A 25800-nucleotide genomic window follows, 5' to 3' on the forward strand; every position below is an offset into this window, starting at 1 on the left:
CATCTCATATATAGCGAGGCGAGAAGTAACAGCCGGGAGGTAAGGCGTCTGTATGAAGAACGGTTCCCGAACAGATTACCGTAGCACGTCTTCTTTCAAACCATACATCGCCGACTTCGGGACACACGATCACTACAAAAACCCCGACAAGAAGTAGGAAGAAATCGAAGTGTGCGAACTATTGCATTTGAGGAAAACGTGCTGGAAGCATTTACGTTTAATCCTGAAACCAGCACGCGCTCCGTAGGTCAGGCACTAAACACAAATCATACGACTGTGTGGCAGGTTGTGCACGAGGAACGAATGCACCCTTTTAAGTTTCAAAAGGTTCATGATTTATCCCTTGCAGACTTTCAACCGCGTGTGGACTTCTGCCAGTGGTTTCTGCAGCGCACTATTGCTGAGCCAGACTTCCTAACAGTTGTTTTATGGACGGATGAGTGTACAGAGCAGGAGTACTAAACGGCCACAATAGTCATGTATGGGCTGAGGATAATCCTCACGCAACCCTTGTGCAGCAGCATCAGCACAGGTTTCCTGTGAATGTCTGGTGTGGCATCATACATGACTACCTGATTGGACCGTACATCTTACCTAATCGTCTGACTGGTGGCAATTATCTTACCTTGTTGCGTGAGGTCTTACCTCTACTTCTCGAGGATGTACCCTTGGCATTGACAGCGGCTCTGGTTCCAACATCACGGCGCGCCTGCTCATTTTGACCAACGTGTACGGGTATTCCTGCATGAAACTTTCGATAATTGATGGTTTGGTAGGGGTGGTCCAGTATTATGGCCACCTCGCTCGCCAGATCTCACACCCATGGACTTCTTTCTCTGGGGTGAAATGAAACTGCCTATGAAACACCTGTGCAAACAGCCGAAGAACTTGTGGCTCGTATTTCGATTGCTGCGGCGCAAATTTCCGATACACCGGAAGTATTTGGCCGTACTAGGCAGTCTTATTAACCGATGTCACTTGTGCAATGCTGCTCATGGAAGACAGTTTCAACACACGCTGAATGTCTCGATGAATCTTTCTACGCATGCGCACAGAACATTGAGAGGCACATGACATATTCTAAATATGCATCTGTATTATTTAGGGAGGTCATTGTAGTTTGATGTAGGCCCATTTGAGACAACAGGTAGCTAATACAATGCTGGTAGTGACGGTGCTAATATTATACCCTGGCCGGCGAACGATGATTTCTGACAGCTCAGCTCGCGAGGACGACTAAGAAGTGCGGTGTTGCCATGTGCTTCTCGCGCAAGGGGAGAATCGTCTTCTTCCTCGTTGAGTGAAAGTTTGGCAATGTGCAGTGGTTACCATGGAGACGCGACAGGTTCTGAGCCTAAGGTTGGTTGAGCTGCTGTCTTCTGTTCGCTCGCCGTGGCCTCGTGCAAAGCTGTCAGAAATCATCGTTCACCGGCCAGGGTATAACACTAATACAATAATACATTAGTTTTATTCGTATTCCTCACCATCTCCTCCTCCTCATTATTATTAAATGCTTATCGAATTGCCCTTTCACTCTCCGTACGCAGAATCACACGTTGAATCTTGGATGCCAGTTCAAACTTTTGCTGTGATTCGGCATCTTGCTGTACTGTGTGAATCTCTTTACTCAGTTTTTCATTATTTTTGTTTATATTGCAATTGTAGTAATCAACTGCAGCTTGTCTTCTACGAGTACTATTACCAGAACCGGTTTCGGTTCCTCTATCGTGACCGTTACATCACCTCCCTATTCCCTATTAGCGCTTTTTAATTACACAACTGTCGACCCTATGTAGAGCGCTGTATGTCCCTACCCCACTGTCGCACTACCGTTTCTCCTTTCTCGAAAACATGCTTCGAATAAACCTGTTGAAATTGCGCTTCTTTCCTGTACGGTTATGCAACCACGCACTTCTCCCGCCATCTTGCATACGCATACACACTTCAGCTATTCGTTTCTGTATGCATGAACACTTCACATACAGCCTCTTACCTTACTTTGCCCTCATAACGTCCGCGGCATGCTTCGCATCCTTTGGGGAATCCCTTGCGCTCGCCTTGTACACACCTAATCTTAGTATCTTTGGAGAGTCCAAGTTGAGAGTTTGTATGGGCCGCCTAACACCGCGCTTCTATCTCTTGTTTTGCCAGAATTAGCCTTCCAAGTTTATTTTCCCACCCTTTTAGACGTCCGTAACTCGGTTAGGAGGCCGAGATGGACATTGTTACATAGACATTTTTACTTGTTTTCATCTATAGAATCACCTCTCAAGCGTTGTAAACAACTTTTCTTGTTTAACTTGTAACTTTTCGTTGTAACTAAACCGACAAACTTTGGGAGGTGATTCCTTATATGAAATGGAAGAAAAAAGTTTTAATAAACATGGGACGAAAAACGTCTCCTTTCAGAGTTATGAACCGCCGAAAATATATATATGGAAGAATTGGTGGAATGAAAAAGTAAGAAGAAACGGGAGTATCCAGAGAAAACTCACGGACACGATGTTGTCCACCATAAAATTTCTTGGACGGGGATCGAACTAATGACAGGGAGATATAGAGATAGCATCTAAAAGCATTAATAAAAGACACTCAGGTGCATCTTACGCACTATATAACGAACGTTTAAAAATTCTGAACAATCTGAAGTAAAAATGTACTGCTGTTGATATTTTATTAATCACTATCAGTGGTATACTTCTTGATTAATAGACTAGTGTAAGTGCTCTATGTACTATATCACGGATTTGTTCTCTGGTGAACGAACAACCTCATAAGTAGACCTCGCCACTTCACTAATGTGTTGCTTCTTCAGCACTTCACACCACTCAATTGCATCATCAATGTAGCCTTATTTACAAAATTAATATCGAAGCATTCCTGTGAAGCAAGGAGACTGATACTGATTGAACACAAACGAATGTAAAGTGACAATGGTATTACAGTCATGCAATTTTAAATGGAAATTTTCATCCTTCATTGCTTAATTGTATATAGTACACCATGTTTTGTGTTGTCGGAAACTAATGGCCCAAGGTTGATTTTTGGCGGTGGTTTCTTTTGGAAGTATCGTATTCCACTGTTTTCCCAACTGAAGTTGATGCAAGTTGCACATTTTGAGTATTAAATTATATCCAGCTACCCAACGTAACTAAAATCATGCTACTTGCATTTGGCCAATTTCAAGTCACATACCATTCTCTCAGTTGAGGTAATCCTCGTACCACGTATTGATTGTCCCACGTAGACTGCCAAGTTTCTACACTAATCTATTAAATTGAGGCACTATTCAGCCCTTTTCGTGCTGAATGATGAACAGTCTCCCTTTAAATGACTGTGTAGGAATGCGTCACAGCATTTATCATTATTGCAATAGCCTCAATTTTCTTTTCGCCTTATATACCCAGAGTTTTCAGGCGATGCATTTTAAATTGAAAGTTACTTGATCAGCATTACACACATATTTGAAGTCAAAACTAGGTAACATCATCTGTGAATATGGTCTACAGCAGTTCGTACTACGTATCGCTGGCGCTCATTAAGAAGTGTTGCATTAAACGTTGTCACTTTCCGTAGTCCGATATTATAATATTATTTGAAGTTAACTAGCAAGGTCTCCAAGATTTCACTGCAAATGTTCATATCCAATATCACGAACAACGTGGCATGCTATTCGTTGCAGATGACTGTCAGATACGGTTTCTGAAAATACTTCATGTGCATGTATATAAATTGACCGTATAATGCTGTCCGTAAAAGGAAAATGTCTTGGCATGATAATCCACGATTCTTTTCCTTAACACGTTTATTAGTACAAAATAGGTTACACGTCTTTTCCGTGGTTTTGATATTGTGTCATGTAGGCAATAATTTGATTTATCTTGTCAACCAAGAGTGAAGCGCCTTTCTTGCGTTTACTGTTAATGGAACTGATGAGTCTGACGTACACCCTTGAATGTTAGTCTTATGTCAGTATTGTCGAAATATGTTGTGATTATCACTCCTGCTCCCACACTCGCTTCTTGGTTGATTATCTCTTCTCGAACATCCAATGTGTTCTATTTTGAACTTCAGTTCTCAACAGCGAGAAACCCAATTATCGCATGTGCGACTGCTTTCCTTGTTGCAAGAGGGAAGTGGAATCTTTGCCTTATTTAACACCATTCCGCACAGTTTTTCGTCTCTTTGTTGCCCCTCATATATATATATATATATATATATATATATATATATATACCTATTACACCTCATAGAATTACAAACAAAGGCCTTTGGTATTCAACAAGATTTGCTTGCTTTGAAAAGTTGTTTTTGGAGGTTTTTTTTTTTTTTTGCCACTGCTTAGACTAAAATATTTTAATATTTCTATTCATAAATCAATTTGTATCTATATAAAAAAAAATACACGCTTCCAAGATTAGGGTTATCATAGTTAAAAATCAGTAATTCGTTTCACAGTGAGATGCTATCAAGGGTTAATAGCAAATCTGCTTGACTGTGCACATTGAAAACCTACATTAACAAGGGAAGTACTGGAAAAAGCACTCGCCTGCAGAGAAACTAAACATGCCATTTGAAAAAGAAATTCATGCTGATTACAAGCTAATAAAATTCCTGTACGGTTAAGAACTTTCCGAGAGATTCAACGTTAAATGCACGATTCTGACCAACCAAAAATCATGGCAGGGGATTTGTACATAGCATGAAACTTCTTCATCCGGATGTTATAATGTACCAACGAATCAAAGTTCGTGTCTATGCTAATGACTCAGTTCCAAACACCGTGATGTATTGGATTGTTTCAGTTTGCGTTCCAGAAGGCAGGTTACCGAACGAAATATACACCTTTTGAATCGCCTGTCGAATTTGCTTTTCTCTTTGGTTATGCGAACTATTCCCTTGACGGATACAACGCAACACACACAAAATTTTCATGGTGCAAGGAACTTTGCCTGCGTTATTTCTGCATAGAACAGAAGAACTGATCAATTTTCATCCTATCATTATTGTGAAACAGTATGACTAATTTTTACGAACAAACCCGTTAGTTATTGTAAAACAGTTCTTTTTCTGTTATTTCCGATAGATTTCAATTTGTATGTCAATATTCGTTGCTACTAATGTTGTACTTAACACCTTTAAAATGCGCATATACTAGTTTTTTCATATAAACTTTCAAGTTGAATCTCTCGAACAGTTCTCAACCGTACAGAATTGTATTACGCACGATGTAATCAGCATGAATTGGTCCTTCAAATGGCATGCTTAGTTTCTCTGTAGGCGAGTGCTTTCTCCCGAATTTTCCTTGTAAGCCTCATGATAACACAAGTGTACACCGTTGTTAATTGTGTTATTCTCACTCATTCTGATTTCTACCTAAACTTTTTTTTTTCTCTTCCTCTTACCTATGTTTTGATAACAATGGGAATAGTGAGTCAAAAATGAACGATTAAACTTTCTTTGAAATGAGTCTGTAACGTAAGATTAATACCTTCTGACTTTTACTTATATTTATGACAGCTCTTTGGGTGCCTGTTTTAATCTGCTTAACACATTCTATTTCCCATCAGTACCATGCATTGTCAATATTTCAGTCTTCCAAACAATCTAAGTTTAACGTCCCACGCCTATGCCGGTTAGGCTAAAGAAGACGATGATGATGAGAAATGAATTCAGTCTTCCAATCTTCTACTTTACACTCCCCTAGTTGACTTGATTTCTATCCTCCTAGTTCGTTGAATTTTCACGTTACACTTTGATGAGTACTAGTGAAGGAAAAAGCTGTAATGTAAATAGAAATTATAAAGAAAAATAAATGCCATTTCCTTATTACAATTTCATCCATTTGCCTATATAAAACTTAAAATTGTCGTAAAATTCCTTACAATACAGACAAAGTAGATACAAGGAAAACTAACCTGTCTGAGGAAATCCTGAACAATCGTGTGCTCCGACACTTGGGTACCTATTGCAAATCTTCTCTTCAATTGTTTCTCGATGCGTGTCAACATCTCATGGTCCTCTTGGGAAGTAAAACCTTCCACTCCTGAAATGATATTTGCAACTTAATAACACTTTCATAATACACAAATAAATAAAAACAACCTATGATGTAACATGTATGCACCAATTCTTTCGTTTTCTAAATAGTGCTTTCTTTTTTTTGGAAAACTAAGTATTTTGTATGGTTATATATGCTGTATAGGTCAATCTATATGAAATGAGCCAGTGAAGGTTGTTTGGCCATTTTATTATTAAACTTGTCTTTCTTTTTGTTCATGGATTTCTATAGGATTATTGAGTCCAAAATTATTTTTTTCAGTATTATCATCATCATTTATAGTTTACCGAACTCCGATGGCAAACACTTTTGTTTGACAACACGTGCTAATTCTTGCGTTTGTAGAAGTTTCCGTTAACTTATATTACTCAGAACTGGTGAGTCCTAGTTGATAAAACAAACAATTTTATTCAGTAAAGAACAGCCTATCTTATATCAACTACACACTTAATGAAATCTGTATGCAAATAGTCCAAATCTACCTGACAGTTGACATCGAAACTGACAAATTTGCAATATTCGAGGGCATATCAACCACCCCAAGAAAGAATGTAATCAAAGACCATTGTTTGGAGGTATGCAGCTACCAGAAAGTACTGACAATATTTCAAAAAGATCAAAATTTTTACTCTGTGTATTTTTGCTGGGACGAACTTTAAAAATCTGAAATTTTCATAGATAAATCCTCTATCGTATATTATAATGCTATGCAAATATGTCTGACATTTAACCATGAAATTATAGATAATTTGAAAACTGTTCGCGGTCTCTTTAGGTTTGAATTAAAGTTTAAGTACCACTGCATAAACAACTCAGGCCGATTTAGTCACTATTTTATAACACTTTATGAAGGATACAATTGGTAAAAGCACACTTAGGTTCAAACGATTATTGCTGTATGATTTCTAATTTGTTGTCACTTTTGGATTCTGTTTGTATTTCTACTGTGATTTGTATTCATTAAGAAATTTTGATATATCTCTGCGTAACTTGGAAATAATGTTCAATGTCTTCCCTGTTAGTTCTATGTCACTTAAGTTTCGTTAATACATTCATGGGCACTCAAGTCTGGTCTTTTTCATTTTTCGTAAAAGCAGTCTCTGGTCCGGTTGAACGATAAATGTTACATGTACATAGACCGGAACTAGAGGGGTGCCTGGCCCCCCTGAACTTTTTATGGCCTCTCCAGATCTCAATACAAAATGCTATTATTAATACAAAAACACACTAGACATTTGTAAGAGTATTTTTAATCACTTGCCCCTCCCCCCATGTTATTCATAGCCCCCAAACCTCTGTGGCTGGTTGCGGGCCTGTATGTACATCTTTATGTTTGTTACTAATGTCATTCAAAGACAATGAAAATTTCTTGTACTACAGTTTGCAAATCGGCTATTGCAGTTTATTGTTGTCATGTTAAATGATTTCTTCATATTTTTTGTAAGTGAAGCTGATTCTTTTTAAATGGTATTGATAAAATTCAAACCTTTCTGGTGTCAAGATTTGGTTTCAGTAAGGTTGCTGAGGATTTGATTCGGTTACTTTTTGTTTTATGGTATCGCCCACACCACCGGGAGTTCTTACCGTAACACGAACTACAAAAATGCCACTGAGCTTCCAAATGAAAATTGCTTTACGATAACTTTTTTTTTCTTCTTTCTTTATACGACTAGCAGCTCCGTCAGAAAAAACAAAGCTTTTACAATGCGGATAATTTTCTTCGATATCATTTACTAGTTGCTGCTAAAAGAAATGGACTGTAGCTGTATATTGTGTTCCAAAGTGAAAAAAAAAAAATCTAAAATCGTGTCTATGTAAATCGACTTCGCCAATGTTGTATGACTATTAATAAGGACATACTAACAACTGGCGATCCCACTGACTACTCCGCTGTTGAGGTATGAAAGAAATCACTTATACGGCTAAAACTTGTTTAGCATACTCTTATTTTACACATAAACACATTACTACTCTATTCATATTGGACACATTAAAATACTACCATAGCAGAAACACTGGGCATTAACGTACCTAATTTCAATAAGAAACTTACTTCAAACTTAACAACAATCGATAATTAAATTATGGATCCAGTTTAACTTTGGCACTTGTTCATTTTATATCTTGCTGTTCTCAGCTATATATATATATATATATACATTGTCATGTTGACATTTGTCCATTAGCTACATGTCGATATCAACACACGAATTTTCATCCATGCTATAAAAACGTACTTTTCTTGCGATTTGGTAGCGTCTAAAACCAGTCATAGACATTTTTGATGGTGAATTTTGACGTTTTATAGAACAAAATTTTCCGATCTGTACTTACATTTGCACAGTTAAAAAAAAATCGTGACCCAAAAGCTAAATTTCGTGACTTTTTCGTGACTTTCATGACCGTTTTCTGATTTCGTGACCTTCGTGACCGATAAGACACCCTGGTACAAATTCGCTACACTAAATACTCAGAATGTCACTGTTGGCCAGCATCTGTATCTGGCGATTATACAACCAGACACAACGGGCTTGAAGGTGTCCGCCATTTTGTATTTGTTCCAGATATCGATTTAATACAAACGAATTATTGTTTCCTAGTAGAAACCCTATCAATTTAGACCAATTTTGATTTGGAAAATTATCCGGGACTCCCTACGCTCCTTTGGGGAATCCCTTGCGCGTGCATGATAGGATTGTGAAACATGCAAAATTCAATACAGCAGGTATGACTTCTTCAGTGATTTTTTTACCCGCCCTCTTTACGTTGGATAGTTTCCGAACTATTAGCGTCCGAAAGTCATTTTCCCACGCTTTCGGCACCTTGTAGATCCGAAACTATGTCCGATAGCCGAAAGTTCAAGAGAACTTTTTTTCTTGTCTCAGTGGCAGGAGTCACCTCCCAAGAGTTGTAACACTTATTTTGCAACACCCGATATATATATATATATTTGCGCGTGTGTGGGGTTCTTAACATCCTACAATTTGATTTGGTGATAAACATATTTGCATGCCAGTATAATACACGACTGTGAGTTTATCTGATTTTTTTTTAAACTTTGTCCCAACAAAAATAGAGGATGTCCAAATTTTTATTTTTTATTTTATTTATTTTTTTTGAAGTATTGTAACTTGTAAAGAAAGCTCAGTGTTTATTTTTTTGTTTGCATACAGTATTCCTAAATTTAATTAATTTATCATAATCGTGATCTTTTTAAATCCTCATATACCACTATAAATAATTTCTACATTTAGAAACGGTTAAGCTTTCATTTTTTCTAGGGATGATACGATTTCAACATTGGAAATTTGTCACTTTCAGTTTCAATGTTTAGGTGGATTTGGACTACTTTGCATACAAATTTCATTAAGGATGCACTTGACGTAATACAAACTGTTCTTTCTTTCAGTCTTTTTGTTTACTTCTAAGAGTAACATCAAAAAATGCTGAAACACTTCTTTAATTATTTTAAATTAAAGGCTTAGATACTAATTTTCACGTCTGTAACCTTAAAGAATTTCAAAATATGGCCATCTTATTTTAACTCTTCCCTTATGGAGAAAATAGTAATAAACGCTCGAACACGTGTCTAATTATTTTAAATGAAAATCATATACCAAATTTCATGTCTCTACCCTTCAGAGATATGGGGATTTTACTATAATAATTACCACTCCTATTTCCCCGCTCTTCATCGAATTTCCAAAATCCTTCCTTAGTGGTACCTTACGTCACAAACTGCGTATTGTGCAAATTTCAAGTTTCAAGCTTAAGTGATTTGGCCTGGGCGTTGACGAGTTACTCACTAAGGACTTCTTTTTTATATAGAGAGAGACTTAATCTCAGTGCCTATAGTTCATAATAAACCAACGGCACTTATTTGTACTTATTGTTAAAGCGCATTGCCATTAAAAAGAACATAAAAATAAAAGAACCACTGTATGATAGGAGACTCAACCGTTCGTTAAAAAGGATAGAAACAAAAAGAATTCGTCCAATTTGATGGAAAAGAAAAGTAAAAGGAACGAATTTCTTTTATTAGGAACCTTACAAACATAATTGGAATGATATGCTTAACTCAAAACAAAACAAATATTATATATATATATATATATATATATATATATATATATATATATATATATATATATATATATATATTTGTTTTGTTTGGAATACTTGTTACTTTTATCTATTAATACCTAGGTGTAAAAAAAAAAAAAAGAAGACGAAAATTACCTGCAAGGCTACCAGACATTGCAGCATCTAATGTTGAGACTTGGAATAAGCGAAGAGCTTCGTTAACATGTGTTTCAGTAGCGAATGGCTGCAGCTGCATTTTCGCTAAAGATTCTGCTATACGTATAACTGCTTCTAACTGCCTGCAAAGCATAGCACATATTTAAAATGAACGACTCTGCAATACAATATACAATACGGAAAGTGTTTCCAACCTATACAGTGTCAATGTGTACAATATCAATGTGTGACCATCTTGTCAAGAACTTGTTGAGCATAACTGTTTGGAAGAAAGACAGAAAGAAAGTGTCAGTATAGAAATGGAAAAGAACAATTTACCCATTAAACGAATTAACAATTAGAACTAAGAAAGTACAATGAAATACTAAGAACAAACTAAAAGTAAGTTGTAGTGTACAAATGCAACAACTGAAAGGAAGGAAAAAGTGTCAAAGTGCAAAAACATAGTTCAATTACATATACGTAGTATAAATTCAGTTTGTTTACACTAAAAATTCTCCGGCAGTCTCTGTGTTTGGAGACTTACTTGGAAAAGCATTTCTTCCTTTCCCTCACAAAAAGCTCTACATGCAGTAGAGTAGTCTGCACCAATATATCACTGCTACACGCCTCTGCATTAGCATGTTTTCATAAGAGATGCTTCGTCTCAAGAAGATTTTTCCTATCACAGTAGACAATGCATCTTCTCTTGGCATCACAGACGATAGCTATGTCTTGCTAGGCATCACGAGTACCCCAAAGTTATTCCGCCAATGTTTTAATTTTGATGAAGTTCAGCCCCCATAACACTATTTTCAGGTACACTCTTGCCCAAAATCACTGTCGCATGTCTATAAATATGTTGTTGTAGGAATATAATTTGATAACGAATTTGCCCGGTATTTCTTATAATGTTAGTATGTGTATAATCGGAAAAGACATGTATGTGGCAAATTTCATGTCAAAAGAGCAGTAAATAAGAAAATGAAAATAAAACTTTCTTGTCCATTTAGCAACATTTTGTTTTACTCATTCTAATTTTCGTATTTATAATTCTTTTTCTATAAAATTTACCACAAATATACATTTCCCGATTATACATACACCATCAGTATTAAAAGTATCCCGCAAAATCATTATCAAATTACAGTCTTACAAGAAGCCAGTTATAGATATGCGACAATCATTTTGGACATGAGTGTACAGGTGCACGTTATCAACATATGTGATAATCAATGCATCCACGATTTATTCTACGTACCTCTTTTCATAACAGCTGTCAACAATAGCTCCTCCTCTATCTGTCTACTTACTACACATTGAAGACCGCTGTGCTTCTGACAAGACTTTCGAATGCCGCTATTAGTGAAAAGAGAGCCTTCTTTCCAATGATGGCATGGAATTACGTTTGCAGTGGTGCAACAATATTTCACATCATACTAAAACACATGAAAAAATGGTGTTCCAAACCCCGTCTTACGATATCTTTTATACATTAGAACTGGACACGGGAAATGTGAGCTCTGAATCCAGTAGACAAATCAGAAATTGATCACCATTGTTGAAGGCAGAGAAAGTAAAGACCAAATACTTATTGCCAGAGTAAAGTTTTTGGTCGCGAACGGCAACCGGAAATTTCGCACTTTGCATTGGAGCATCAAACTACTACTTCTTCCCGTCTTCCTACTATTACTACTAATAGTAACTTGATATTAACTGCTATTCTCAATAAATTCATTTACATGCAAATCAGAACTTACTAAATAACTTCCAATGCAAATAAATAACTTCCAATGTTATGATTAAGATATAGTAATAAAATTTAACAAACTAGAAGGAAAAGTCTTACCTAACAGTGATTGGAATTGAGAGCCTCTTTTCACTCTCCAACTCATGTTCTCGAGTGCCACTTCTCATTAGCACGTATCGATTCTTTAGTTTTTCACCAGCAGCCTCCGAAAGACGTGGTCCGCAATTCCTTAAAATACATTTTTGTATATTACGTACAATTAAAAACAAGAAATTAAGTCTAGCGTAATTAGAATAATTTAATAAATTATTTCACAAGAAAACTTAAAGTGATTTCTTACATTTTTACTTACGGCCGAAGACACAGAAGTACAATAAATATAAGCTCATGATAATATTCACAATTTCAAGTTAACTTTTCAATAGAGAGATTTGTATGATTCAGCGTAATATACCAGGTTCATATTTAAGAATACAAATTGACGTATGGTTATAATAGTTTGTAAATATGCTTTATTTATTGCGTCTAATACTCTTACATTGTTTCAGTGTTCCCTGACACTTTCCTCAGAAGATGCGCAAGAGATGCCCGGATCTGTTAGGAAAAGTGTCAAAGGACATCGAAACAGTACATTAAACATTAGACGCAATAATATAAAAGATACGTTTATAAGTTATACAGTTCTTATCTGTTATTGCTATTTTACAAATGTTAAAGTTTTGAACTGCTAATAGATCATGTCAATATCACAAACAATGATATAAAAGTAATCAGATTTTTTTTTTTTTTTAATTATAAGTCTAAAAGTTTGATTTGATTTGATTTTGAGTTTAGTGTTCCTTTCAGCAGCGAGACTACTATATGAGACATGGACCTACAGCTTAACGTGGGATCCGAACATGAGCTCCCGCCGGAAATTGAACCCGGATGTCGCACTCCAAAGGCGATTACGCTAACCGTTTAACCATGGAGGCTCAAGCCTAAAGTTAAAAAAGATAATATTTTTTTTCAGGTGTTAAACATGGGATTTCTAATTAACAGGATTCACGTAGCAATTAAGAACAAATTTTGAGAAGTGAACTGCCGAACAGATCTAATATTGATATATGAAGTTACGGTAAGTCTTCTGTATATGAAACATTTCAAGTTAGCGTCCACGATTATGTTCTTTAGGCCAAAGGAGATGATGATTGGGGCAAGTGAATGATGGAAGACCTGGTGGAATGAGAATGAGAGGCAACCTACGGACACAATGTTGTCCACCACACTTACTTGGCAAGGGATCGAAACAGGGAGCCCACCCACCAGAGGTCAGCGCTCTACCAAGTCACCGTGGTTCCTTACCAAGTCTTCTGTTACTTTACAAGTTAGAATAAAAAGTGCTTTTTTTAAAACTATTACTACTACACCTTAGTAGAAATATTTGTTGTAGCTTCTGCAACATAGTATGCAAGCTGTTAATTTTTTGCAAGTCTGAGAGAAATTAAGTAGAAGTTATTTTGCTTTACTGCTTCAAAATGAACTAGGTTTGAATTATACCTGTAGTAAAATAATTATTTTACAGGGATTAAAATTTACAGTACAAAACACTTTCTATTTATTCAGATTAACACTAATAAAATGTAAAAGAATTAAGATACAGAAGAATTAAAAGTATGAAAAATAGAAATGATAGGACAAGCGGAAGCAAGGTCGATAGAAAATTGCAGAACATTCCTCCTTCCAAACCTGATAGAAACATATTAAAATTGGAAATCAAAGTTTTCTACCCATTGCGTTACAACGATCCTAATATGTATGATTTCAAAATGTTCAATATAACAATACAAACATCCAATACCTAAAATTCAAACTTAGACTTTCTTCCTTCAGCCTAATTCTCCCGCGCATGATATATATGGCCTGGGGGAAATAATTATGAAGACTATAAAACAAATAAAAGTTATTGCGTTACTGAGAAAGTCATGCAAACTTAAACATTTCTATTAATAAATTATCCTTTCTGGATATATCAGGGACAATTGAAAAAAATAGTTTAAGCACTTTTCTGAACAATTAAATGAAACTGATTTTCGTTTATCAGTAAACTACTCTTATTTCAGGCTTTCCAATGCTAATGAAAGAAAATATAGGAAATCACGACGAAAAAATATAGGAGGTTTCGTGAAGCTGTGAAAAAGGAACATTTCAATTGTCCAATAGGTAAAAATAAAAAAAAAATCGTTGGAAATTACACTAATTGTTATATGAATATACATTCTACTCTAAGTATACCTAAATGGGTAATTATCACGTTGCAAAATTTTATACGAGTTTCTTAGTGTTCATACGTAGCTCACCAGTACTAAGCAACGACCATAAGGAAAACGTAAAAAGGATATGCATAAGATAATTAGTGTTTGTAAGAAGTATACGTCTCTCAGAAACTGTTTAATCCTTCTGTAACGATTATTTTCATGACATGCTTTATCTTGTGCTGGCAGATCCTCCAGAAAGTACTTACGTACCCTGGAAGTTGTTCCGCGATGTGTTTGCACAGAGGAGACAAAGTTAACCATCGGCTCGGAACTTGACGTAGATGGCTTTCTAAATCCGATACTGCCTGGACAAGAGCATAGTCCTCTCGTCGAGCCGAAGACATTCTGAATCAGTGAAATACATCCACACAAAAATCTTCAACATCTTATGACAATGATTGTACTCCATCATGAAATGTATTAGAAACTGTGTGGAAAGTTCAAGAACCAATATCCAGAAGCTTTGGTAATCCTTGATCTTGGCACCAATCATTTAACATTCGCCGAAGAGAGACGTTTACATTAGGTCCATCACTTTCCAGCATGAGGAATTTGTCATGAGACAGTTTAGATGTGTTAATAGTTTTCGCAATAGATTGAAAAAGATCTGAAGATGTAGCGTGCCACAATAATGCACTGTCCAGGTACTGAGTTACAACGCAATTGGTTGGCGAAGAAAAATATCGAATGTGAATATCGAACTGTTCGTTAGTTGCTGCGTTTGTTGTTTCATCTACAGCAAGATTGAAGAAGCTGCCAGAAGTTACAACATCGTACAACAATTGATCATGTAAATAGGAGCCAAGTCCAGGCAATATTGAGTATGACAATTTAGTCTTATAAAGCTGAAAATCTATTTTCACAAATGGAAGTAGCAATGTCACAAAAATGAAAAAAAAAAATGAATGAAATCTTTGAGTTTTACGTCCCACGGTTATGCCGGTTAGGCTAAAGGAGACGGTGATTATGGGAAATGAATGAAATGGTGGAATGAAGAAAGTGGGAGGAAACGGGAGAACCCCGAGAAAACCCACGCACACGGTGTTTGTCCACCAGAGAGTTCACTTGACGGGGGCTGGGATCGAACCAGGATCCCCAAGCACCAGAGGTGAACGCTCTACCACTGAGCCACCGCGGCCCTTGTCACGAAAATATAGGTGGTTTCGTTAACATGTACGAAATATAGGAGTTTATAGGAAGAGACGCAAATATATAGAAAAAATAGGAAATACAGGAGCATTGGAAAGCCTGTTATTGGATGTAGTAACAATAATAACCTTATAAGGAATTCCCTAAAAACCCTACACACAGTTTGTAGAACGGTCTGATCTCTGTCTCGCTCATATATGGATACCCATTTTATTATTTTTTTTTAATATGTAAGGGCGATTAATCTTGTATACCAGTCGAGAGTTCTTTTTCTTTTTTCCTTCCTTTACAAAACTATTTTTAAGGTAGCTCGAAACTAAAATCAAGAAGGAAAAGGAAAGAAAGGAAAAAAAAAAGAAGAAAATAACGAAAAATAAGGTAAATGTTTTGTACTTACTAAACAAAAACGAATACTTACAACCGACAATAGTTGATATACTTCTTGATGAAACTGAGCGATAATTCCCCTTCTTGAATATCTTCAGTAGCATCTCGAGCATTCATGTGAACATTCATGATATGTTTTGCCAACGTCTGAAAAATACAAATTGTTACAAGTTTACCAACGAGTAGCATTAATATGTAAAACTAATCAATAATATTTAAGCAAGGAGATTGTGCTAAACATATGACGCTCTAAACGAACCTAATATTAGGATCATATCACGCTTTCTTTGCAGAATTTAATGTAAACATGTAAAATCTTGCATCAGGAATGTTCCTTAGAATTATCTTCCATATTGAAAATTTTCTTTTAATATATTTTTCTTACTGTATAGCACAATTTCTTAATCATAGTTTAATATATATTAATTTCATATTAACATGGTTTCATTACACTGGTGTATCTTAACACAATTATATAATAATTGCATTAATATTATATATATTGGAAATCCAATATAGTTAATTTGTAAAAATTCCATGTATATTTTTCTGAAGTAAGTATAATAGAAAATTTGTATGAAGTTTCGGAACATAATACTCAATACAGCTACAGATGACGAGATATTCTCATGATTCTATGTTCACAATATATTACGAAAATGTAACTTAGTTATTGTAGTTACAGCATTTTCTTCAACTACCAACAATAAATTACAATGTTCCAATAGAACTCAGTATCGAAAAAACTTATTTTGGTATTTCATTCCACTAAATTTGAATTTTAAAATTCACTACTTTAATTCACAAAAATTCAATCTTTACGTTATGGGTAATTAGTACTTCATGTATTACTAACCATAGTTCTAACAACCAGCAGAAGATACAATAGTGAAGGAAAAGTTAAGTACTGTCCCAATCCAGTCAATTTACCTATTACCCGCTATTTTAATATCCACTTTATACATATTTTAATATCCACCTTATACCTCGTTTCCTATTTCCCTTTGGTATATTGTCTAAAAGTTTCCCCACTTAAAATTATGGTATATACCTGAATATAGTACTATCTCGATTATAACACTACCGCAAATTTTAGAGATAATCTTAATGGAAAAATCTAGTCCGAATTGTATTAAGTATGGAAAGTACACTGAGATCGCTGTGAATACCCCATGGAAGCGTGGTGAAAATCCAGAACAGAAAATTTAAGGTACCCATTAAATCAAACTGTAACATCACAATTATCATTATTTCCTATATACGTATGACCTTGACGGGTCGCGGCACGGTCCAAAAGTAACACAGATGATACAGTCCTTTCCAATGCAAGCGTATCAGACGATTTTTAGACATTTGCATTTTATTTTTTGCGTTATAGTAGATAATATCTGTATTTTATAGAGTATGTAACTATATTTTGTTCCGGCTTTCATTACTTAAAATTTTGTTCAAGACTATTTTACGAAAACTCACAAAGGCTTTGGCCACTCTGCAAGGTAGCACACAACTTCCAAAGCTCTTTAAAATTTACCTCACATTATAAAAAGTAACCTTTCGGAAAGTGGGATACTGTTGGTACTTACAGTGTCACGAGTCTGGTCATGCTCATCTTTTACAATAAATATCATATCAAAACGAGACAATATGGCTGGCATGAAATCAATGTTTTCCTCTCCTTTGGTATCATCCCAACGACCGAAGATAGAATTAGCTGCGGCCAGAACAGAGCATCGGGAATTAAGTGTCGTAGTAATTCCAGCCTAGAAAAGAAATCAAATATTGTGCCAATAAAAATCACATTCCTGTTATTCTTTTACGTACATATTTCAAAAGTTATTCAATGAAGTATTCATAATTATCGAATAAAAAGAATGCTGAGGTGCATATATGACATTACTCATACGAAGTGTAAATCTATTTGTTTCCATGAATAATAGATCGACTAGCTCGGAGGTTATTATCTTATACCAGTGGTGCTTAACTGTGCTTCGTCACTATATAGTTGTACAAGGATAGCATTAGTTTTACAGAAATTTATGTTCTCTTTCTCTCCTATTTTTTTCTATAAGTATTACGAAATACATTAGAAAATTTTACGTAAAAACATTCCACACAGATCATTTACATTCCTTTCGCTTCTCATATTTTATAAGTAAGGACTAGAATGCTATTCTTATCGTGGTTATGAAGTAATAATTTAGCAACGTATTTATTTTTCTTCAGTTCAGCTTTAATGTAAAGATTAAGCTATTTGAATTTACGGGTTTTCTATGATAAAGCTCGAGAATTCCTATTTAAGACAAAATAGTAAGAAATTCCTAGCACATACTTCTTAAAGCGACTGAACGGAAACATTTTTGGATCTCACGTACATGTGCTACTTGAGTCTCAATATTATTTAATCTAAACACTTATTATTATTTGGAACAGACTAGAATTACAGGAATCGCACCTTGGCTGATTTCACAGCTGCTGTAAACAATTCTTGACCTCATCAAGTTCAACTGACCTTGAAGTGAAGAGTACGGAATTATGTTCAACTAATTCATGTGTTGCAAAATATATTATTCAGATTATCTCCTAATAGACATGAGAAATGTAATTGCAACATACTGAACATTCATGCACATATAACTGTTTTCTACGTACTAACAACGAAACGATTACTCTGTTAGCAAAACATTTATAGGCACGTATGACAAACAGCAGCTCACTTTCATGAATGCCGTCTTCAGACATTAATAGCAAGAAATTTAAGAGTTTCTAGATACGGCGAGACTTGTGAAGTGTTATACTTCTTTTACAAGCCCAAGCAGTGCGGCTACAAAAATTAAAGGAAAGGTTTCCCTGACTTTACTCAGTTTTTCCGGAACATTTTAACATTTTTTTCATTACATGTAATTGCTCTCACGGACTTTCCAATGTTGATGGAAAAATAAGACCACGAAGTTAGTAAATCGGCTAGTTGTTTCTTCGTAGAAATTTAGTTCAACTCCTTGTTCATCTAGTGTACCCTCCTCTCTTATAAAGAGCTTAGTTCTTTTGTGAAACTCAGGATTTTCAGAAAGTTTCGCCGCTGCGCTATCATCTACTTGTATTACCGGTATCTGCTGTAATTATGTGATTGCTTGAAAGAGACGTTTAAGCCAAACAGCCTCCTTTGCTGCCTCAGTAGCTGTAACTAGCTCTGCTTCAGTGTTGGATGTCACAATCTTCTTTCGTTGACTTATCCAGCTGAAGAGTCCACCTGAATATATTACAAGTACACGAGTGGTTCATTTTCATATCTTTTCACATCCAGCAAAATTAGCATTGTAGCATTCTAAGACCCCTGTGTTTGTATTGTGCAAATAAATCCTAGTTCAACAGTTTTTGCTAAATACCTAAACACACGTTTCAACTTGACAATATCTGTCTGTGAAGGATGTTCTGAAGTTTTTGATACATCAATAAAATTCTTGACAATATAGGTTATGTCAGGCCTTGTCCCTACCATCAAATACACTAAACAACCTACTGCTTGATGATAAGAATAATCTTGTTTTCAGTTTGATCTGAACTCTTCATCCTCAGAATCGGAGTAGATACAGTTCTACATATGTCAAAATGAAACTTTTGAAGTAGTTTCCTAGTGTATGCCTTTTGACTCAACTTCTTGTTGAATGTAATCAATCCATTATCAACGTACAGAGCGATGAGTATTTCTTTCCTTTCCCTGATAAAAAGGCATGGATCGGCTTCCCTTTTCCTGAAGTCTTGGTTGAGCAAAAAATCACCAAAGCGTCCATTCCAGCAACAAGGTGCTTGCTTCAATCTGTGTAAGTTTCTTCTCAACCTACTCTTACTCTCTGATCCGTCTTCATATCCTTCTCGCTGTTCCATATATAACTCCTCAAAGTTTCACCATATAGAAAGGCTGTTGACACATCAAACTGCAATACGTGCAAACTTTCATTGGCTGCTACACTTAATATTGCTCTTATGGATCCTCCAAGTTTCGCGACTGGACTGAACGTTTGTTTATAATCAACATTCTTCTAATTAAATCCCTTTGCAACCAATCTTGTTTTGTATTTCTCTACCCTACCATCTGGTTCAGTTTTCAGTTTATAAACCCATTTACAGGGAATTGCTCTCTTTCCTTGTAGCAAATTACGTAACTCCTGTCTTATTCTCCTATAATGATTCCATTTCACTATCCATCGGTTTGTAAATAGAATACAATTTAGTCTACAACCCAAGTTATTTTGGTTTTGTCACAACCAACTCCGGTCTTTTACCACTTTTGAAGAGTCGGGAATAATAAATTTAGGGCGATGGTGCCCAAGCACTTAGCATCAACATGTTTAAACATTTCAAACCCACATAACAAACATGATCGATACTTGAATCAGTTTGCTACATTCAATGTAACACGACGGTCAGCACGGAAGAACCTGTTTGCTTCACTAGTTTCAAAATCTAAGGATTTTGATAAAAATCAGCAACAAGAAAAATTTATATTATTTATGATCATATTTAAGGATCAAGAGTAATGAAATGAATCTGGCTAAGCAGTAAGTATTGACCTAGTGTATACCTGATGAGTAGAGACACGATTTTTTGATGACACGCGAAATGTATCAGTTTTGTACGAAAATGTTGTGTATCTAAAATATATATTTTTTTACTATTTGTTAGGCCATATAACGCTCGCGATTAAATGCGAAATTCTGTCGAATTAGCGAAATTTACAACAAGCCTCGATATTCCACGAAATTTACGCGCAAGTGAATTTTTCGACCCTTTTACGATTTATTCATTACCATCATTTCTCCCTTCTGCATACCTGACCGTGAGTAAATGCTACTAGTTCGTTATTTGTCTACCACAATGAAATATGGGACTGCCAGATGTCTGGCGCCGGCCCTTCCTCAGTTTGTTTGTTTTCTTGGCTGCAACGAGTGTGGTTCCAGATTTGTTTCTTCTGAACGGCAAAGCAACCGGTACAATGCCGAAAATCACAACATGTTTCGACAGAACACAAGAATTTAAAGATCATGGTTACTATGTTTTTGATGCACGTCAAAAAATAGTTGTGTAAATTTTGTAATATTAGACTAGCCTGCAAGCGACGTGATTCGTATGTGAAGCAGAATGAAAGCGAAAATCACAAAAAGAAGTTGTTTTGTGTTAACAGAGAAAAGAAATGCTGGTTGGTGAGCAACAAATTTAACACCAGAAATCACCAGAAACCAACAATGCTTACGTGTTATTTGCATAAGTAAACTGAACACTAAATTTATTTTTTCTATTGATGTTCTCTATGTGTGCTTTTTTTCTTTAAATGGTATTTATGACATGATCTAAGTGTTATTGTTTTAAACTCAAATATTGTTTAATATGGTCATGCATGATGACTGATGAGTGGAAATTAAGGTGAAATAAAAGGTAACTAATTGTATTTCCGAAGGAAAATAGTGTTTTTACATTGATTTGTTATTCACCGATTTTATCCCGCTTTACGCATATTTTTCTAACGAAATTACGAATTCTTATTTACGAGAAAATCGTGTCTCTACTGATGAGCAACTTTTCTAATCTTATAAGCACTTCCAAAATAAATCTCTTCACAAATTAAAATATAGCACAATGAAAACGCGTAAGCTCAAACACTAGAAACAGTTCCAAAATTCTTTGTGTTATTAGACATCATGATACTTTTACTTAATGCTGGAAAAGGAACTCCAAAGGAACTAAGGAAAAGTTTTAGTTATACATGCGTTGAAAATGAATTTATTGCATCGTTGATCCAACTGGATTTTGTAGATGAATCACCAATAGGATATTCCACTACAAAAGTGAAAAAAACAAGATAATGCACACAGCAGCAGAGCAGAAGTTTGTTACATTTCGCTAGTAAAAGACACAAGCAAGTTTCAAGTTGCCAACTAAAAAACATTCAGCTACAGTTGAAATCATCCTAAAATTTTTATTTCTAAAAGTTTTTAAGATCTTATTCTTCGCAAATCGAAATTCTGATACTTAACAGAATTCCCTGGTATTTCCCGTTTTTCCAAGTTTGTTGTCATCCCACTAAGAAACATACAATAGGAAGTGCTCTCAAACTTTATACAATTTAACTTTACATCTTATGTTTATGTTATGTATACAAATGAAAAGAACGAAAAAGACAAATCACGAATTAATTGATGAAATAATGAAATGGGATGAAATAAACACATCTCTGTTAAGAGTCTTCATCCCGGCAAAATTAAAATACCGCTAATTTTAATGTAATATGTGATATCTTCAAATAGATAAAAGATAATTAAAATATGGAACAAGAGCACCCCAGACAATATTATTTTGCGTGAGGTACCGTTATCACAAGTCACCTAGTGGCTTTCCGTTTTCAGCTGTTTAGAAACGCGAAAATAAATGCCGATTTTCAACATGGCTCGAAATCGAAAGCAGATAAGTGAGTCATGATAACGGTTTCTCATGTAAAATAATATTGTCTAGGGCGCTCTTGTTCCACATTTCAATTATCTTTTATCTATTTGAAGATATCACATAATTACTGTAAAATTAGAGGTATTTTAATTTCGCCGGGATGAAGACTTAAGATCCCAATGTGCTTCAGGCATAAAACTTGTGTATGAACACAAAGTGGAATGGTATTCACGAAACCTATCCCATAAGAAATTGCTGGTTAAAGGAACTTACTTTAGCTATGGATATCGTTTGCTGCTCCATAGCTTCGTGGATAGCTACTCGATCATCTTCTCGCATTTTGTCAAATTCATCAATACAAACGACTCCTCCGTCTGCAAGTACCATTGCACCTCCTTCCATGATAAAGTTTCGCTGGAATACAGAAATAAATAAAAATTAAATTAATTACTTCACAATAATTTATATGAGTACAACATGATACAAACATGCATCAGATGGCCCCTGGTTATCATCAATATATATTCTGGAAGACTCCTCACTCTGGAGAGACCTTCAGTGGTTTGAATCATCATATGCAATCAACATCTAAAACTGCTTCAAACACAAAATCTTAAACCCCACGTAATACTTTCAAGAATACGGAATTTCCAAATATTGCTGAGGAAGTGCAACTTAATATTAGAAAAATCATTTTACAATCCATAGGTATACAAAATTTACTACGGTCTTCACGTTAATTAGGTTTCATTACAATTGCCTAACTATAAAACTACTAGTACTTCTTGGAATGAAAATATATATATATCATACAGGGTGTTGAACTATACTGACAAACTGTAAGAGGTGATTCCTCACATCAAAATAAGAGAAAAAGTTCATATGGACCCATGGCGAAAAGTGCAGTTTCAGAGCTAGGGCTGTCCAAAATCGCGAAAAAGCTAAATTTCAATAGGCCCTATTTCGAATTCCAGAAACTGTCGATGGTGATTCTTATGAGCGTAAAGGAAGCCACGCATACACAATCCAAAAGTGCATATTTCATCAATTTTTAATAAGTGTACAGGGTATTCCCTACAGGATATAATTCTCAGATATGTTTTCAATAGATTTTTCAGAAATACCCAGATTTCAAGAAGGGTCCAAAGTAGGTAGGAGGTAAACCTTGACAACAATGGACATCCAATGCTTCGGAGGGAAGGCGGAAGTGTTAGGAACCACAAGCTCCATGTTTCTTTGTGTTCGGAATAACGTGTGATGATACGTCTTTCTTCATAGTATATTTCACGTTTTCTTCACTTATAAGCGTGAAAGAAAACATTGTAGCATGCGTTTTCCCGAGTACGAGTCAGTGCTGCTGACGATCCTTAACACTTTCGACATCGAGCCAAAAGATTCCGTGTTCATTGCTATCAAGGCCTATCGTTTGCCTACTTTGGGCCAATCATAAAGCCAGAGCATATCTCAAATTTCGGCTGATGACACGTCTGGGAATTTCACCCTGTATTGAATACTCTGTACACCAATTGAACATTAATGAAACGTGCATTTTTGGGTTGCGTATGCGTAACTTCCTTTACGCTGATAAGGACCACCATCCACAGCCTCTCGAATTCGAAATTAAGCCTCTTAAAATGTGTCTTTTTCGCGATTTTGGACTGCCCTAGCTCTGGAACTATGTACTTTTCGCCATAGGTTCATATGAACTTTTTCTCTTATTTTGATGTGAGGAATCAACTCAAAGTTTGTCGGTATAGTTCATTAACACCCTGTATATACGTATAATGTATGTACATAGATGTTTTATGATGAGGATTGTACTTTCTCCGCAAACAAAATGCCAGGACAAAGAAATTATTTTAGAGCTTCACAGCCCTAACTTATTTGAATTTAGTCCACTATTTCTATCAACGGACTTTGAAGCAACAAGAACCACATTTCAAAGTTGCTGGAATAAACACGGATTCCAGTATACAGACATGATTAACTTTTCTTCATCATTATCTATTAAATTACGTCGAACTGTAGTTAACTTTTTTGTTGTTTGTAATTAATACCACCTTTCAGCTATTTCATCACACAAAATTAGTCTTTATAGAGTAAGAAATGAAAAATTCTTAGAAAAGCAGTGAGTCACTCCAGGCAAAAAAAAAAATAAATAAATAAATAAATAAATAAATAAATAAATAAATAAAATAAAATAAAAAAATAATAAAATAAAATTTGGACAAAATTTATCTGAGAGTGAGTGTTCTGCTAGAGGGTAGGTTCTAATCTATTTATTAACGCCCTCTTCACTAACGTAGCAGAAAAGGGGAACCTTAAAATAGCGTATCTTAGTGATAACTATATTCTAAGCTTTATTATTCTATGTTCTTCGATTTCAGTATCATTTTTTTTTACATTATTTAAAATAGGTGCGAATGAACCAGATAGTCATTTTTACCTATAAATATACGAAACTTTCACTATGCCATGATTAAATTTTATCGAAGGTGACCTGATTCTTATTAACATCAGTATGTTAAAAGCTCAAATAAACCCGAAAAATTAAATCTCACTCAAACTTACAGACTGAGGATCTCTTGTGACCGATGCAGTTAAACCAGCAGCTGATGAACCTTTTCCAGATGTGTACACTGAAATAGGTGCAACTCTTTCTACGAATTTCAACAGTTGAGATTTTGCAGTACCTGGGTCACCAAGTAACAGCACATTTATATCTCCTCTCCTCGTTAACCCATCGGGCATTCTTTTCCTGGAACCTACAATACAGTAAATGTAGTATGATGTATTAAGTTATAAATTAATGCAAGCAATATTTGTACTAGGGTAGTAAATCTTACAGTTTAAAACCAAGGAACGTTCACATTCTTATTACGATATTATAAAACTACCTTTTGTGTATGACGAACTGAACACAGAAGGCAATTAAGTTCTGACTTATAAATACGAACAAAGTGTTAATTGATTTGTTATATAATGATTTAGCGTTAAACGGCAGACACATCAATGATAACTATGGGCAATTTTTTGTTGCATGTTTGCATGTTTTTCCATGTCAAGTTTTGCTCTGATTCTAAATAACAAGACAAGTTAAGGTGCAAAAAGGTAACAGGGACAAGGTGGAAAGACACTTCTTACTGTGCGATTGTGTTTAGATACTTCCTCATTACAGATCTGAAACGACATCGAACCAACTATTATTTATTTAGGTTATTATTTATTTAGGGGGCGCATTTAACTTACACGCGGGATTCATAGAATTAAGGAAGCCTAAATGAAATAAGAACTTTGGTGAGACCAAGGTGGGAGGATAGTATGCAAAAGATGCTTACGAAGTACGTAATAATAATTCAGAGTGAATACAGAATTCACTGGAGAAATCTTATTTATCGGCGCTAAAATTTCGGGTTCCTTTAAGCTATAAACCTTTTAATTATTTACAACATAACTACTTAAGGCAGTGATTTATACTGCAA

The 25800-nt window shown here is 35.3% G+C and overlaps 1 protein-coding gene across 1 annotated transcript in view; it reads right to left on the bottom strand.

Annotated features, from left to right (window-relative positions):
• Window positions 1–25800, bottom strand: part of Mcm5 (Minichromosome maintenance 5) — a 62650-nt gene that overhangs the window by 4215 nt on the left and 32635 nt on the right. Inside the window, exons 8-14 of the mRNA XM_081730622.1 lie at window positions 24890–25083; window positions 22592–22732; window positions 17467–17643; window positions 15915–16030; window positions 12150–12278; window positions 10301–10443; window positions 5919–6046 (exon numbers count right to left, since the gene is read on the bottom strand). Of these exons, the coding sequence (XP_081586748.1) occupies window positions 5919–6046; window positions 10301–10443; window positions 12150–12278; window positions 15915–16030; window positions 17467–17643; window positions 22592–22732; window positions 24890–25083 (1028 nt within the window). The remainder of the gene's footprint in view (window positions 1–5918; window positions 6047–10300; window positions 10444–12149; window positions 12279–15914; window positions 16031–17466; window positions 17644–22591; window positions 22733–24889; window positions 25084–25800) is intronic.

This window comes from Thermobia domestica, chromosome 11 (assembly GCF_964235325.1).
Source record: "Thermobia domestica chromosome 11, izTheDome1.hap1.1, whole genome shotgun sequence".
In the NCBI taxonomy this organism is placed as follows: Eukaryota; Metazoa; Arthropoda; class Insecta; order Zygentoma; family Lepismatidae; genus Thermobia; species Thermobia domestica.